At 39.4% G+C, this 17,906-nt stretch overlaps 1 protein-coding gene across 1 annotated transcript in view; it reads left to right on the top strand.

Moving 5' to 3' along the window:
- Nucleotides 1-17,906, top strand: part of ttll11 (tubulin tyrosine ligase-like family, member 11) — a 20,075-nt gene extending 2,169 nt beyond the window's left edge. The window contains exons 2-10 of the mRNA XM_057819218.1: nt 4,183-4,282; nt 4,360-4,493; nt 6,243-6,536; nt 6,643-6,927; nt 7,645-7,740; nt 7,806-7,918; nt 9,511-9,735; nt 9,811-9,917; nt 16,404-17,906. Coding sequence (XP_057675201.1) covers nt 4,183-4,282; nt 4,360-4,493; nt 6,243-6,536; nt 6,643-6,927; nt 7,645-7,740; nt 7,806-7,918; nt 9,511-9,735; nt 9,811-9,917; nt 16,404-16,690 — 1,641 coding nt within the window. The 3' untranslated portion in view covers nt 16,691-17,906. The remainder of the gene's footprint in view (nt 1-4,182; nt 4,283-4,359; nt 4,494-6,242; nt 6,537-6,642; nt 6,928-7,644; nt 7,741-7,805; nt 7,919-9,510; nt 9,736-9,810; nt 9,918-16,403) is intronic.

Below are 17,906 nucleotides of genomic sequence, written 5' to 3'. Positions count from 1 at the left end.
GCTTCGAAACACATTTTGCTGCTTCGAGTATTCGTTTAATTAGAGTGGCGTTGTAATGGTTTGTTTTAAAAGTGTTTGCATTTAGTTTTATTTCGTTGGATACACTAATGGCAGCAGTGAATATAATATTACTCATTTAACATGGCTGAATACAGCTCCCTGTTAAGACCAACATAAGCTAATTGGGGGTTTTTATGCAACCGTAATTTGGTTTAACGGTATATTTAGCTGTTTTTTGTGGGAATATGCATTTGAACAATTTAAGACTATTGTAAAAAAAAAAAAAAAAAAAAAACATTTTAGAACATTTAAGCTAGCAGACTTTTGCTATGCAAGTTAGCCAATTTTTCTTTAGTTGTTCTTAGATCCTCACTTATTAATTTTTTAATACCGTCTGAGGCTAAGATCAGGTATTTTAATTTATTTTAGAATGAAAGTGTGATCCTGCATAGTTTAGAGAAACACTCGGGAATTCTATTTTGTGTAGGCATGAATGCTCTTTTGAAAGTACAATCTTGGCACGCCTTTGTTTTACATCTTCTAAAATTTATTCTGCAAAGCATTAAATGTTCCTAATCCGATGACTTTATTATTTGAACTAACTGGTTGATAGATTAATCGAATACTAAAATAATTGATAGCTGCAGCACTAATACCAAGTAATCAGTTAAAAAGTCATTATCCTACATCTGTAGCTATATTAAGATAGTAAAACAATAGAGGAAATGTGATTTACGTATGCGTCGATTAGTTGACTCATCGCAAAAATAATCAGTGTTTCGTTTACTTCAGCGGCAGCCCTATGTTAGCCACTTGTGGAGTTGTTGCAACCCAACCGCGCTGAGTTATTAAATATTTACGAGGTTGCTAATTGAGTCTCTTCTTCTTCCTGCATAATCCAGTTTTGTGATGGTGGCCGGGATGTGAACCCCTCGCTGGAACTTTAGACAGCCCGATTTATCCGCATCGCTGTCGACTACATCTGTAGGATCCGTAAACGGCTACAAAGGTGTTGATGAATTGATTTGGGGCATATGGCACTCTCCTGAAGGAAATGATAATCTTAAACTTGTTTAATCCAATCGCTTGTAAATCCTCTTTCAGGCAATCGAGCCAACTCGTTGGCGTGACAGCAGCAGAGACGAGATATAACATTCAGCATTTAGGGTCACTGTAAAGAGTATTTAACAAATAAGAATTAATTTTTAAATGTAGATGTTCATTTTGAATGCACTCGTATTGCGAGACGTTTTTCTCTCCCTCCCATTTTACTGTCTCGGCCCTCCCTCATTTACACACTTGCATGCTGACTCCCTAATGGGATGCTCTCCTATAATTCTATCAAGGATCATCCTGGTGCTAAAATCCGAGTGGCTCGTGCCATGAACGTTGACGCCGCCAAGTGCAACATGTTTAATAGTAAGCGATTGTCGTGGCCAAAAAAGTCTTGAGGGATGGTGGGGGTGGATTTACTGTTGCATTACTCTAATTTTAACGTTTCCAAAGCAAAAGCTAATGTTTGTTAACATTCTAATTTTGATTAATTACACATACACACATACTGGTTCTTCTAAAAAAATTAGCATATTGTGTAAAGTTCATTTTTTTCTGTAATGTACTGATAAACATTTGACTTTCACATATTTTAGATTCATTACACACAACTGAAGTAGTTCAAGCCTTTTATTGTTTTAATATAGATGATTTTAGCAAAAAAAAGTCAAGAAAAACCAAAAATCCCCATCTCAAAAAATTAGCATATCATGAAAAGGTACTCTGAAGAAGCTACTAACCTAATCATCTGAATCAACGAATTAACTCAAAACCCCTGCGAAAGATTCCTGAGGCTTTTAAAAACTACCAGCCTGGTTCAAAACTCAAAACCGCAATCATGGGCAAGACTGCCGACCTGACCTGTCCAGAAGGCCATCATTGACACCCTCAAGCAAGAGGCTAAGACACAGAAAGAAATTTCTGAGGGAATAGGCTGTTCCCAGAGTGCTGTATCAGGGCACCTCAGTGGGAAGTCTGTGGGAAGGAAAAATTGTGGCAGGAAACGCTGCACAACCAGAAGAGGTGACCACACCCTGCAAAAGATTTTGGAGAAGGGCCGATTCCAGACCTTGCGGGACCTGCAGAAACCTGGAAATGGGCTACAGGTGCCGCATTCCCCAGGTCAGGCCACTTTTGAACCTGAAACAGCGGCAGAAGCCCCTGACCTGGGCTACAGAGAAGCAGCACTGGATTGTTGCTCAGTGGTCCAAAGTACTTTTTTCAGATGAAAGCAAATTCTGCCTGTCATTGGGAAATCAAGGTGCCAGAGTTTGGAGGAAGACTGTGGAAAAGAATTGCCAAAATGCCTGAAGTCCAGTGTCAAGTACCCACAGTCAGTGATGGTCTGGGGTGCCATGTCAGCTGCTGGTGTTGGTCTACTTTGTTTTATCAAGGGCAGGGTCAATGCAGCTAGCTATCAGGAGATTTTGGAGCACTTCATGATTCCATCTGCTGAAAAGCTTTATGGATATGAAGATTTCATTTTTCAGCATGACCTGGCACATGCTCACAGTGCCAAAACCACTGGTAAATGGTTTATTGACCGTGGCATTACTGTGCTCAATTGGCCTGTCAACTCTCCTGACCTGAACCCCATAGAGAATCTCTGGGATATTGTGAAGAGGAAGTTGAGAGACACCAGACCTAACACTGTGGATGAGCTTAAGGCCACTATCGAAGCATCCTGGGCCTCCATAACACCTCAGTAGAGCCACAGGCTGATTGCCTCCATGCCACGCCGCATTGAAGCAGTCATTTCTGCAAAAGGATTCCCGATCAAGTATTGAGTGCATAGCTGATATAATTAATTGAAGGTTGACTTTTTTGTATTGGTTGGATGAAACATGCAATTTTTTTTTAGATAGGGATTTTTGGCTTTTCTTGACTTTTTTGCCAAAATCATCAATATTAAAACAATAAAAGGCTTGAACTACTTCAGTTGTGTGTAATGAATCTAAAATATATGAAAGTAATGTTTATCAGTACATTACAGAAAATAATGAACTTTTTGACAATATGCAATTTTTTTGAGGACTAGTATATAAATATATATAAATATATATATATATATACATATATATATATACACACATTATATTTACTGTATATACAGATACACCTTTTCTCTCTCACGCCTCTTATATATACAGTATATACATACAAGATCATCTGCTTTCATTGAGGATTACAGAAATCAGATTTTTTTGTCCTTTTTCTAAACAAACTTTTAAAACTGCAAAATAAAAAAGACATTTACTATTTTTCTCTTTTAAATGCAAAATATTAAATACATAAATATTAGAACATTTATCGATTTGCTTTTTTTGTCAGTTTTTTTTTAACTTTAAAAAAACAAATTTGAATATAAGAAACACTAAAAATGTCTTCCCCCCCTTTTTTCCCCCATATAAATCATTTTCTCCTGAAATTAATAATTTAAAATACAAATGTACTAAGAGAAATTAATATATTAACGGTAATATTTTTAAAACTTCAAGAAAAATAAAATAATAAATGAACTCACTAAAAATGAGAAAAATTCTTGCTTCTTATTTTTAAACTAATTTGAAATATTAAAACTCTGTAATTACCGTATATTCTGCACTATAAGGCGCAGCTAAAATCCTTTAATTTTCTTAAAACTGCGCCTGATAATCCAATGCACTTTATACGTGGATCAATATTATTATCAATATACATTCCTTTTAGCGCAGTTCTATCTAGTGAATGCTTAACACAACCCCAATCATTACCACCACTACTACTACTAATACTGCGCCCTAAAATGCGGTGCACCCTAGATATGAAAACAGTTTTAAAATAGGCCATTTATTGAAGGTGCACCTTCTACTCCGACGCACCATATAGGTCGCAAATTACAGTGAATAAAATGAATATTGCCTTTCCCTTTTTTCTAGAATTAGATACTTTTTTTCTTTTGGTGGAGGATCTTCAAAACGTTCATCCAGTATCACTTTCACAGCTGTCACTGCAATGTAACATGTCCTAGCCACAGTTAATCAAGATTATCTTTCTAATACAACAAGCCAACACATTAATCCCAGAGCTCTCCGGTCGACGCGAGTATGTCTTGCACTCAACAGGCCTTTCTCCCTCCCTCACCCACAGATTCCCACAGGAAGACGAGCACCGTGTGACATCTACTGGCACGGCGGTTCCTTCCACGACAATGAGAACATCACGTCCGGCCAGGTTAACAAATTCCCAGGTGCTTCCACTGTCGTCCTTGCAAAAAAAAAAAAAAAAAAAAAAGGTTGTCCGCATTAACTCTCGCCTGCTCTTTAGGAATGCTGGAAATGTCGCGGAAGATAAACCTGAGCCGGGCGGTGCGCATTATGCAGGAGCTGTTCCCCGTAGAGTACGACTTCTACCCGCGCTCGTGGATCCTGCCCGATGAGTACCAACAGTTCTCCGCGCAGGTGGGTGGGTGGCTGCAAAAAACGTGCCTGAAATGAGTTTTTATTATGGTTAATGATTACGTTAATTTGAGAAATGATGTCTGGAAAAACACAGGAAGTCTGGCATTTTCCAGTTATCCTACAAAGACAAACTCATCCTAGTTTGCAGTTTGGTTTATATTATATTAAAATTGTAAAATATGAAATTTAGGGATGTTTCGATCGCATATTTTTTCACACGAGTCACAGTCACCTGATTTTGAGAATCTGACGATACCTGGGTTAGCGAAAGTTCGCGTCCCTGTCCAATACCGGAAAAAAGTGTTGTTGTTTTTTAATTGGACAAAAATTCCAAACATGTTACTGTCCCACCGTTCCACTTTCATAATGTGATAATGTAATAATTTTTTTTTAAACAGGAATAATGTAGAAAAATGCTTGTCTTTATTAAATGCTTCATTGAGTGAGTCCACTTACGCTTTGACACTCACGCTGCAGAGAACAGCTTCTTACTTACACAATGAGTTGCCACAGCACACTTATGCAAGTTTAACGATGATTGATAGATTTGTGCTTTTTATCATAGAGCTACCAAGCTTCTCTGGCAAGATCAAAGCTTACCATTGAAATGAAACTGATTGAACTGGCTCGACATTACAGCCGTTGAATGTCTGTGTCCTCCTCCAACTTCCATTCGCCGGTCTTTATAAGTTAAGGTGACAATTATTATTGTGGTAACATCGCCAAAGAAACGCCTACTGTCTGCCACAGCTGACGCCAACAACAACAGAATATTAAAAGAAAGTAAAATCTCTACTGCACCTAACTCACTGTCACGTCACCCCCGCAGTGCATTCAGGTACAGCACGCAAAACATATCCGCCACATTAGAACTGGATTTGTTACATTGTCACAGGCATTGTTGGTATTATTATATTATTATTCCGATTTTAATTGATAATTTATTTGTTTTGCTATGTGTAATTGCCATTTGTAATGGTACCAGCAGAAATTATTAAGGATTTAGTGTAGGTTTCCCGGCAGTGAAACGAATTAATGGAATTATATGGTCAAGGGAAAATCCTGCTCGACATACGTCCATTTCGACTTACAAACAAGGTCCTGGAATCGAATTAACTTCGTATGTAGAGGTACCACTGTATATTTTTTTAATTGAGTACCCGATCATTTTCACCTGATTCTGATCTTCTGAAAAATGGCGCGATCAGCCTGATTTCTGCTCATGTGATTGGACCGGGACATCCCTGATTAAATTACAAGTAAATGAATGCATTCATTCATATTTAGGCTTGAACAAAACTGTAAATGGCTAAAATATATAGATTTAAGGGGTGGTTGTCCTTTTTTTTTCTTTTTTTTGCTTAGAAAATGGAGCTTCATTCATGATCAACTTAGTTTTTTACTATTCTTCACACCTCATAAACCCAAGATTTCATAATAATAATAATTATACGGAATGTATGATGTTAATGTAAAATACTTTTCTACTCCATGCATGCTTAGAATGCCCTGATGAGTACACAGAGCCCTGACATTTGAACTGAAACTGCCCCAAACCCTTCAATAGAGAGGGTTCGGGTTAAACATGCGCCTGTGCACATCCATGTTTTTTTTTTTTTTTTTAAATCAAAAGCTGGAATTTAGACAAGGGGTGTGCAGACTTTTTGTATCCACACATGTAGAAAATGAAGCCGGCGCTTCACATTTTCAGTTTATTAGGCCCTCTGACGTGTTTTTGTCGCCCGTCAGATTCGCACGGTGAAGGAGTGCGACGGTGCACTCAGCCCAACGTTCATCGTCAAGCCTGACGGCGGTTGTCAGGGCGAAGGCATCTACCTCATCCGCGACCCCGCTGAGCTGAGACCAGCGCCGGCGGGCGCACAGACCCGACAGGTGGTAGTGCAGGAGTACGTCCGCAAGCCGCTGCTGATCGACAAGCTCAAGTTCGACATCCGCCTCTACGTGCTTCTCAAGTCGCTGGAGCCGCTGGAGATTTACATTGCCAAGGAAGGCTTGACGCGTTTCTGTACCGAACCCTACGAGGTGGGCGCCAGCCACGTTTTTGACGTTTTTCCAATCACTACAGCTGTGTAGTCCATTATTTAGCCTTTTTGATAAGATGGAGGCAAATATTTTTTTGGCCCATCAGGAACCGAGCCAGAAGAACCTGAGCCACGTCTTTATGCACCTGACCAACTACTCGCTCAATGTGCACAGCGAAAACTTCGTGCACTCAGAAAGCCAGAGCACTGGAAGCAAGCGCACGCTCTCCAGCGTCTTGCGGCGGCTGGCCGACAAGGGCGCGGACGTCAAGAGGGTTTGGTCGGACATCATCGCCCTGGTCATCAAGACAGTCGTCGCCGTGGTGCCTCAACTCAAAGTTTACTACCAGGCTGACATCCCGCCTGGGAAACCCGGACCCTCCTGCTTCCAGGTTAGTCCTTCGAAAGATGAAACAACAACAAAAATAATACACATACGAGTGAGGTATTGCTAATATAACATTTTCCAACTTTAGTCTGAAAAAGTCCAAGCTTTGTTTGGCTCCTGAACTAAAACTTTGTGGGTTTAAAAAAAAAAAATCTATGAATATATCTTTGATCAAAACTGTTTTTTTAAGGAAAAATGTAGATTTTTTTTTTTATTTAAAAAATTGAAGAAAATATCTTGAAAAATTCTTTTGAAAATACCATTTTTCCGTCCTCCAAAAATGTTCTCAGAAAAAAAGGTCTTGGTGTTCTCTCATATGTTTTGTATTATAAATATGTGGCATTTGAATTAGTCTTGTACAAAATGATTTCCAAAAAAAAAAAATAACTTTTTCTCTGAGAAATTCAACTTCCCCACCATCAAATTTGGTATTTCCTTAGAAAAAAAAGTGCAGCTTTGCAGTTAAAATATACTATTTTACTTCTACATAAAGATAAACAGACATAAGAATAGACATAAAGAATAAAAGTAAAACTATAACTTATAAAGTATTTCAAAGAAAAAAAGACAAAATCACATATAAAGGTTAAAAAAAAAAAAAAAACATGTGAAAAGCGCCACTAGGTGGCAGCCTTATTCCACAAAAACATAAATACTTTAGTTTAAACGTCAGCTGCCACAAAAACAACCTTTGTATTTATGTTTGTATGTCTGTGCTCAGATCTTGGGTTTTGATATCCTCTTGATGAAGAATCTGAAGCCCGTTCTTCTGGAGGTCAACGCCAACCCCAGCATGCGCATCGAACACGAGCAGGAGGTATAACGACTGATGGCTCAGCGGGACATTTTGGGATCTTTTTGATTCCCGTCTCCGTGCTGCAGGTGTCGCCTGGCGTGTACGAGTGCGTTCCCAGCCCAGTGGACGAGGAGGTGAAAGTGGCTGTGATCAGGGACACGCTGCGTCTGGTGGACCCCAGACTCAAGAGAGCGCCTTTGTACGTACTGCCCACCTTTTAATATTTCTTATCGCTAACAAAAATAGGACACTGATTTAAAAGAAAAAAAGTCGTAAAAATGCACTGTAAAAAGAAATCTTCCAAAGAGTTGTGCTAAATTAAGATTGTAAGTAAGCTAAAGTAAATTTCAGTTTTTGTCATTGAATCTTTTTAATTCATCAATTTACCACCGTTAACATGTTAAAATGAACTTTTAGGGAAATAACATTTCTGAGCAAGAAGAACTTGAATGTGAAGTTTTGCTAACTCGAGACGCGAAGTTTCACTACCTCGAGACTTCGCTAACCCGAGACGCAAAGTTTTGCCAACCGGAGACGCAAAATTGCGCCACCCTAAGACGCGAAGTTTCGCCAACCGGAGACCAGAGATTGCACCAACTCGAGACGCAAAGTTGTGTGAACTCAGCCCCCTAACTCATCAAGTTAACACCGTTAACATTGTAAAATGAATTTTGGGCGAAATAACTTACATTTCTGAGCAAGAGTAACTTGATTGTGAAGTTTTGCTAACGTGAGACGCAAAGTTTCGCTAACCCGAGACGCAGCTAACCCTAGACGCAAAGTTTCGCTAACCCTAGACGCGAAGTTTCGCTAACCTGAGACGCAAAGTTTCGCTAACCCAAGACATCGCTAACCCGTGACGCGAAGTTTCGCTAACCCGAGACGCGAAGTTTCACTAACCCGAGACGCGAAGTTTCGCTAACCCGAGACGCGAAGTTTCGCTAACCCGAGACGCGAAGTTTCGCCAACCCGAGACTCAAAAGTTTCGCCAACCCGAGACGCGAAGTTTCGCCAACCCGAGACGCGAAGTTTCGCTACCCCGAGACGCGAAATTGCGCCACCCGGAGACGCGAAGTTTCGCCAACCGGAGACGCGAGATTGCGCTAACTCGAGACGCAAAGTTGTGTGAACTCAGCCCCCTAACTCATCAAGTTAACACCGTTAACATTCTAAAATAAACTTTTGGGGGAATAACTTACATTTCTGAGCAAGACTAACTTAAATGTGAAGTTTTGCTAGTGCGAGACGCGAATTTTTGCTAGCGCGAGACGTGAAGTTTTGCTCACGGGAGACGCAAAGTTTTGCTAACGTGAGACCCGAAGTTTCGCTAACCCGAGACGCGAAGTTTCGTTACCCCGAGACGTTGCTTACCCGAGACGCGAAGTTTCACCAACCGGAGACGCGAAATTGCGCCAACCCGAGTCACGAAGTTTCGTCAACCTGAGACGCAAACTCGCGCCAACTCGAGACCCAAACTCAGCCCTCTATTTTGATAAATACTGATAAAATAGAAATAATGATGATATAGACTGATATGCAAAAAATGTGTAACTGAATAATTACATTGTGGGTAAATATAAAAAAATTCTACACATTTTTTGTTTCCTATTAAAAGAAAAAAAGAAAACGTGAGGTGTTGATATATGAATCATAATAATACATAACATTTTCTCCTACTCCTACTTTATATTTAGGATTTTTCCTGTCAGCATTTTCTTTTTTAAATACAACTTTGTCAATTTGAGGAAATCGAGTCAGGAAAGTGGTTTCTAATGTGCATGTGTCAAAAAGTTCCCAGCGGAAGTTGTCGGGCACAGAAGACTCCCCGGGCGACCCTCCGCTCACGAATCACCCTGACGCCATGCCCTCGCCATGCCTCAAGCAGGTGTACCCCAAGTACAGCCGGCAGTTCAACTACCTTCGGCTGGTAGAGCGCATCGCCGCCCTCTTTGTCCGTTTTCTCGGTGTCAAAGGGAACATGCGTCTCGGGCCCACCGCCTTCAGAACATTCATTAGGTATGGGAAAATTAAGGTTACTGCCACCAATTGAAATATATAACAAATGTTATTTTCTGATTCAATGGTGGACAGGAACTGCAAGCTGAGTAGCAGCAACTTCACCATGGCATCCGTGGACATCCTCTATATTGACATCACGCGGCGCTGGTCCGGAGCCTTGCCTGACTCGCGGGAAGCGGGTAAATAGACGGCCAGGCGGATCGCGTGGTCTGATTGTATAGTCATGTGAAAAAATTAGGACACCCGATAAAAGCCTTTTTCTAACATATTTGGTCATATGGATATTTAATATAAATTTTAACAAATTTGAGAGATTCAAGTAATAAACTACCCTGCCTACTGCCCGTAGTTAGCTGGGCTAGGCTCCAGCACCCCCGCGGTTTTCGTGAGGAAAAGCGGCTTGGAAAATAAATGAATGAATGAATGAAAGTAATAGAACTAAACAATTAAAACAAAAAAAAAAAAGATATTTTGTAACTTTCTGTAAAATGTACCGTATTGGCCCGAATATAAGACGGCCCTGATTATAAGACGACCCCTTCTTTTCCAAGGCTCAAGTTTGGGGAAAAAAAGACTTTTTGAACACCAAATTAATTTTTATACAGAAAATAATTACAGTACATCTGAAACAAATGATTATAACAATATATTTGAGAGAAAAAAGCATGTTATTTTGCCTCATTCAAATCTTAATATATGAACATTTAAATATGTAAACTAAAGTGCAATCACATTTGTATAAGGCTGCAGCTATCGAATATTTTAGTAATCGAGTAATCGACTGAAAATTCTATCGAGTAATCGGATAAAACATTTTTTTTAAAGGTAAAGAGCAATTATAAATATACATGAGGAAAAAATGACATTTAATCCAATATTGAACCATTTTCAGTCAATCAATGTCTTTATTTTCGATGTACATTGTTGAAAACAGCTAACAATTGCATCTCAGATGTGAGTAGAAAAAAATTCACTGCTTTCACTCAAAAAACTTCTAGATCTTATTAAAAAAAAACACATTTCTTACCTAAAAATGTAATTATGTTTGATAACACACATCACTTGAAAGATATGTGTTTTTCCCACGTGTTTCAATTGAATTTCTATTTGTGTCAAGCTATTTTTAAGTTCTGGTTAAGTTTTAAATTAATCTAAACTGTAAGTACTGATAGGATTTTGAGTTTTTTTGCAGTGTTCAAAATAAATATATGATACCTGCTGTATTGGAGCACATTAGAGACCAGTGCTACTTGGTGTTTTATTCAGCAATGACTACTGAGCCAAAACTGACAGTTAGCTTTATTATGTTTTAATTTTACACCCTCATCACTCTACAGCGCTGTGTTTTTACAGATTATATAAAACCTGTATGTAAGACACGTTAGCCACGCATCGACAGTGGTCATAATCAATAGAAACCTAGCCCACCGAAGAGCTAACGTTACGTGACCGAGTGACAGTAACGTTGTATTTATTAGCGATGAGAAGTGTACTCCTTAAAGATGGCAGCTGTTTACTAACGCTGCCCAGACGCGGCCGAATCTGTCATTTCGCATCTAGTCCTAAATGCATGCGATATCTATGAGACTCATCGGACACTACCTGCTACCACACTAGCATCATACGGGCGTAGTTTTTAGCCACATTGGCGTAGTTTGTAGCGGCTGTCGGCTGCAGTAAGTTTTTTTTTTTTTTTTTTTTAAATTGCTTCTTCCTCTACGCACGTGACGTCAGCGCGTTGTCCCGCATTAAAAGTAGTCCGGGCAAAACGTGATGCTTAGAGCTGGCAAAATTAAACGATTCCTCGAGGTGAATAAAATTACTCGGATCAGTTTTTAAACTTGAGTTGCTCGAGTATTCATTTCAGCTCTACATTCGTAAATGAATGGCTTCTGGTTGTGAAGTCTAACTGTAACTGTAGTCTTGAAACAAATCTGAATAAGGAAAAACATTGCAATAAAATAATGCAAACTGGTTAAACTTGAGAGTAGCTGAGATCTGTCATGACAGAACATCGCTTCAATGATATCTGGCCCCATCTATTGTCGTGAATGGGTGTAACGTGTAGACCGCGAATATAAGACGACCCCCACTTTTTCAGTCTTATTTCAATGCAAAAAACACCGTCTTATATTCGGGCCAATACGGTAATTCAAATACGTAAATGCAATTTCCGTTGAGGAATAGATTAAGACACACCCACATTCAATCCCATTTAAAATGGCTAAAATCACACACAAGTGTATCGCATCAGGTGCACATGATTAGAGCATCATTACCCAGTGTTTTGAAGGAGGCTTGTCTTATTTATTTAAACCTCACATTTAGTTTGGTTTGCCCCTGACTGTTGAAGTGAGAGAAAACACCATGGTGAGCTCGAAGGAGCTGTCTGAGGCCTTCAGATATCATATTTTATTTTACATAAATTGGCTCATATGTTTAACTTATTTGCTGTCGCTGGACATTTTTTCAGTAGTTTGAATATATACAGTATAATGTATATACAATGTATATATCCAGTGGTACCTCTACTTACGAAATTAACTGGTTCTGGAACTAGTTTCGTAAGTAGAGACGCGTTTTCCATGTAAATGCCCTAATCCGTTCCAAACTCCCCAAAATTCAGGCATACATTTTTTTATAATGCATAAAAAAATCACCAAAACATGTAACAAATACATTTTATAGTTGGATTATTGCACAATAAACATCAAATATGAGTTGTGCATAATGTAAAAAAACAAGAATAAAAGATAATACACTCATATGAAGCTGTCGTAACACGAGGGGCACTGGGATACACACATAGACATACAGTAGAGGTCCCTCTTAGCCAATTGGATACCAGGAATGCTTGGCAATAGCCAGTGGCAGAGCAGCTGTAAATATTTTAAGCTCAGTAAGCTCTGGGAGCTGCGAGTACCAGCTATACTGTATTTTTGCCTTTCGTATCACGATTTTTTTTTTGTTTTTGTTACAAATAGCAATATTTTCCCGTTCAGGCGTGTTTTAACCTGAAAATTCTGTATGTAGAGACATTCGTAAGTAGAGGTAACATACTATCATTTAAATTTTTGTTGGTGTAAATGTATATATACAGTGGCCCCTCGAGTTACAAAATCTTCAGTATTATGTATTTTACGAAAAAAATTTCATATTAAATTTAAAAAATACATATATTTTTTATAAAATTTATAAAATGTTATATAAATTTATAATAAAAAAAAAAAAAAAAAGATTTCCCTTAACTCAAATCACTGCTATTTTTTATCATAAACATTAAATCAATTTTAACTGGGAACATTAATCACGTTTCACTACTATTGACAGCAATATACGTCAAATCCAATTTGACTGGAGGGTTGATCGGGCCCGATTTCCGAACATGTGATCGGATTGCCTATTCCATCCCTATTCCAAATGATTTTAGGCGGAATCTAAAAGACGATTTTTGTGTTCGGAGGGGGCGGATTTAAAATTTAGGCCTTCCGATGAAGCACTTTGGTGTGGTTCTAAGTTGTGCTTCCTTTCAGGCTGTTCATTCCCCAAAATGATGAAAGGATCACATCACCTCTTCTCATGGTCTTTTCAAAGAAGGAGCACGCTTATTCTTGGCATTAATGAGCACAAAGTCTAAAGCAGTTTTGCTTTAAAAAATACAGCTATCGGGGGAAAAAAGTTTTCTTTATAGAAACTGCAAGAATAGAATAAAGCGAATTTTGTTTAAAGGAAAAAAAGTCACCTTCTCAAAAAAACGAAGTGGTACCATTTCAAAAAACACCTCAAATTAAGTTTGTTTTTACCAAGCTTTGCATTGTCCTTAGTTGGTTGGTGTGGCAACATGTAGTGGCCATTCCGCATCTTTGATTTCAGAAGTGTTAGCACTTTTATAATTTTCAGTCTTTAGATATCATTAAAAATTGATAGCAATGCATACAACTTAGTATCGTTTGAGCGAAATGTATGTTGTCATATTTCGCAACACTATATATAACAAATATAATAACAAAAGGTAGGGGAAAAAGGGGAAAAACATTTAAACATGTTTTAAATGTCCTGTTACGTAGTTTATTGTTGTAATTATAATGGGAATGCCCAAATTCAACAGGAAGTGACCACAAAATAAAAACAATAGGATGTGACCCAGAAATACCCCCAAAATCAATAGAAAGTGGCATGGATATACTCCAAGTGATCCAATATCTACAGAAAGTTACAGTTGACCAAAGAGAATAATAAGCCTTTCCACGCAATTTCCTCAGACATTGCACTTTTTATTCGTCAAACCCTTTCTTTTATCCCAGGCAATAGTAGGTGGTTTTATTTACCTGACATGTTCGACGAAGGCGGAAGTGCCCGCCGAAACATGTCAGGTAAATAAAACCACCTACTATTGCCTGGGATAAAAGAAAGGATTTGACGAATATATAAGTAGGCAAAATGAACTCTATACAACTATTGCACTTTTTAGTTTTTATTGGACAACTTGGAATCGGAAAAATCAGGTGGTGTTTTTTTTTTTTTTTTTAAGAACTAAAGTATTTTATTAATACAAAACAGTGTCATACAGTGGGGCAAATAAGTATTTAGTCAACCACCAATTGTGCAAGTTCTCCTACTTGAAAAGATTAGAGAGGCCTGTAATTGTCAACATAGGTAAACCTCAACCATGAGAGACAGAATGTGGAAAAAAAACCAGAAAATCACATTGTTTGATTTTCAAAAAAATTATTTTCAAATTAGAGTGGGAAATAAGTATTTGGTCACCTACAAACAAGCAAGATTTCTGGCTGTCAAAGAGGTCTAACTTCTTCTAACGAGGTATAACGAGGCTCCACTCGTGACCTGTATTAATGGCACCTGTTTTAACTCATTATCGGTATAAAAGACACCTGTCCACAACTAGCCTGGTACCCCAGACTCAACGCTGTTCCAGCTATTGAGTCTGGTCACCATTAAGCGGATAAAATTTCCAGGGCGGAGCAAACCACAGCAAACAGACAGCGGAGTGGACCAATCAGCGACGGGCGGGACGAGGGACTTGCGAGCGGAAGTAAACATACGAGGAGAGCGGAGTTTGTTCAACATGGCTAGCGCGAGACAGACTGTTGTCAATGACTTGTGTCGATGTGTTTTTGGTAATTTAAAACTGATTTTACCGTGGATTGGAACATATTCTCGGCTCTCCTGTTCGCCATCTGTGTTGTTGTGGAGACGACTTCCGACGCGGAAGAGTGACGTTGCTCGTTAAGAACACGTCACACAAATAAACGAATCTGATTTGTCGATTGATTTTGTACTTGCTCGAGAGGCCGTTAATGGGCTGGGTCCCAGACTATACTCTCAGTGTTTGAAAAACACAGGGAAAACAGTCTGGCCGTGCCAGGCAAGTCCACAAAATCAGTCAGTCACACTCCAAACTCCACTATGGCCAAGACCAAAGAGCTGTCGAAGGACACCAGAGACAAAATTGTAGACCTGCACCAGGCTGGGAAGACTGAATCTGCAATAGGTAAAACGCTTGGTGTAAAGAAATCAACTGTGGGAGCAATTATTAGAACATGGAAGACATACAAGACCACTGATAATCTCCCTCAATCTGGGGCTTCATGCAAGATCTCACCCCGTGGAATCAAAATGATAACAAGAACGGTGAGCAAAAATCCCAGAACCACACAGGGGGACTTAGTGAATGACCTACAGAGAGCTGGGACCACAGTAACAAAGGCTACGATCAATAACACAATGCGTCGCCAGAGACTCAACTCCTGCACTGCCAGACGTGTCCCCCTGCTGAAGCCAGTACACGTCCATGCCCGTCTGTGGTTCACTAGAGAGCGTTTGGATGATCCAGAAGAGGACTGGGAGAATGTGTCTGAAGGAGAAAGAATAGTGCATTGCATCTGAAGAACACCATACCCACTGTGAAGCATGGGGGTGGAAACATCATGCCTTGGGGCTGTTTTTCTGCAAAGGGACCAGGACGACTGATCTATGTAAAGAAAGAATGAATGGGGCCATGTATCGAGAGATTTCGAGTAAAAATCTCCTTCCATCAGCAAGGGCATTGAAGATGAGACGTGGCTGGGTCTTTCAGCATGACAATGATCCCAAACACACAGCCAGGGCAACAAAGGAGTGGCTTCATAAGAAGCATTTCAAGGTCCTGGAGTGGCCTAGCCAGTCTCCAGATCTCAACACCATAGAAAATCTGTGGAGGGTGTTGAAAGTCTGTGTTGCCCAACGACAGCCCTAAAACATCACTGCTCTAGAGGAGATCTGCATGGAGGAATGGGCCAAAATACCAGCTTGTGAAGAGTTACAGAAAACGTTTGGCCTCTGTTTTTGCCGACAAAGGGTACATAACAAAGTACTGAGATGAACTTTTGACCAAATACTTATTTTCCACCATGATTTGCAAATAAATTCTTTAAAAATCAAACAATGTGATTTTCTGGGATTTTTTTCCCACATTTTGTCTCTCATGGTTGAGGTTTACCCATGTTGACAATTACAGGCCTCTCTAATATTTTCAAGTGGGAGAACTTGCACAACTAGTGGTTGACTAAATACTTATTTGCCCCACTGTAAGTCACTCAAAGATTTTTTTTATGACAACGTATACAAAGAGTGCATCCAAATTTTTTTTTTTTTTTTTACCCCAGGCATGGGCTTGCAGGCCTTCGTAGAGGCATTCTTCTACCTGGCAGCGCGCAGGTTCAAGTCCCAGACGGCACGCGAGCAAGCCGTGTCCCTCCTGGATGCGTGCGAGGCGCAGCTGGAGACACCGCCGCAGGCCCCCGAGGAGCGCCGCTCGCTCAGCTGCGGTCGGGCACCTTCCCGCGGGGTGGCGCTCAAGCCGGGGATCCGCTTCCGGCACCCACCGCCGCGACGGGCCTCGAGCCGGGAAGGCCGCGGCTCCGAAACTCGGTCGCGAGACGCCGACGACTGACTTGGCCCGCCTTCACTTTTGCCTGGCGACTGCATGCACACGGGGTGGGCAAACACGAGGTTGGAGATCCGGCCCACACAGGACTGACTTTGCCGACGGTATTTGATGAAAGTCGCAAAATTGTTGGGAACAATACCGTATATACCCGCGTATAGGTCGCAGTTTTTTTTTTTTTTTTTTAAACCAAAATTTTCACCCAAAAATGTCCTCGCTCTAATCATTCCCTTTTTAGATATGTCTTAAAAATGGAAAAGTTTACCATTTAGCATTAGCTATGCTAACTAAAATGACAATTTACACTCAAAATAATCTACAAATGTCTAATCCAGAAAATCTCGTACAACAACAAAAATTTGCACTGTTCTTTAGACTAACGGTACACATTGTACAGCCATCTTGGATTTCACAGTAAACAATGTCGCCTGCTCCTTTCAGAACTTTAAATTTGAGGGCTTCCATACATTATGATGAGAAACTAGAAACTCAATATATTTATTGCATTGTTTGTTTAGTGTACTTATAATTTATTACTATGTGTGTAGGTTTTTACTAAAGATACAGATGAAAATATAGTCCTTAATTTATAAATTTTCCAAGTTTTACTTGTTTCAGTCATAACTGTATCGGAAATCGGCTCAAATTGTCTAAAAATCTCTCATATTTTGGTGTGACCTATACAAGGGTCAAACAAAAATAACCTTTTTAAACACAAACTTGGGGATTTGAACCTATGCGCCAGTGTATACTGTACATAGCTAACACTTTTGTTGTTTTCAATTACTTAATTCATTGAAATTACATCAATTCAGTGAATGAAAATGAATCAGAATTTTTTAAATGTTTTCGTATTTTATATGTAGAATACTTCTGTATATATATGTTTTTTTACCTTTAGAAAATACACCGTATGGTATATTCAACAATGTTATTCATTAAATAAATGACCATTAACTTGGAGGCCGAGAGTTTGCCCACCCCTGTGCTCATTATCAACAACCTCTTGATTTTGCACAAAGACTCATTTGCACACGAATGCATGCAATTTACGAATTAAAACCTACAAGGTAGATCAGATTGAACTGTACATTTTGTTTTTTTCTTTGAATGGCAAAATGATTGAATCAACTGAGGCAGCTGTTGGACACGTTTGACATGGATGCTAAATGTATGTACTAGTAGCTGTGTGAGAAAATAAAAACTAACTTGTGTAGCTTCA

Source organism: Corythoichthys intestinalis, chromosome 17, assembly GCF_030265065.1.
Source record: "Corythoichthys intestinalis isolate RoL2023-P3 chromosome 17, ASM3026506v1, whole genome shotgun sequence".
NCBI lineage: Eukaryota > Metazoa > Chordata > Actinopteri > Syngnathiformes > Syngnathidae > Corythoichthys > Corythoichthys intestinalis.
The sequence above is the reverse complement of the archived record's forward strand: the minus strand, read 5'-3'. Positions and strand labels throughout refer to the sequence as shown.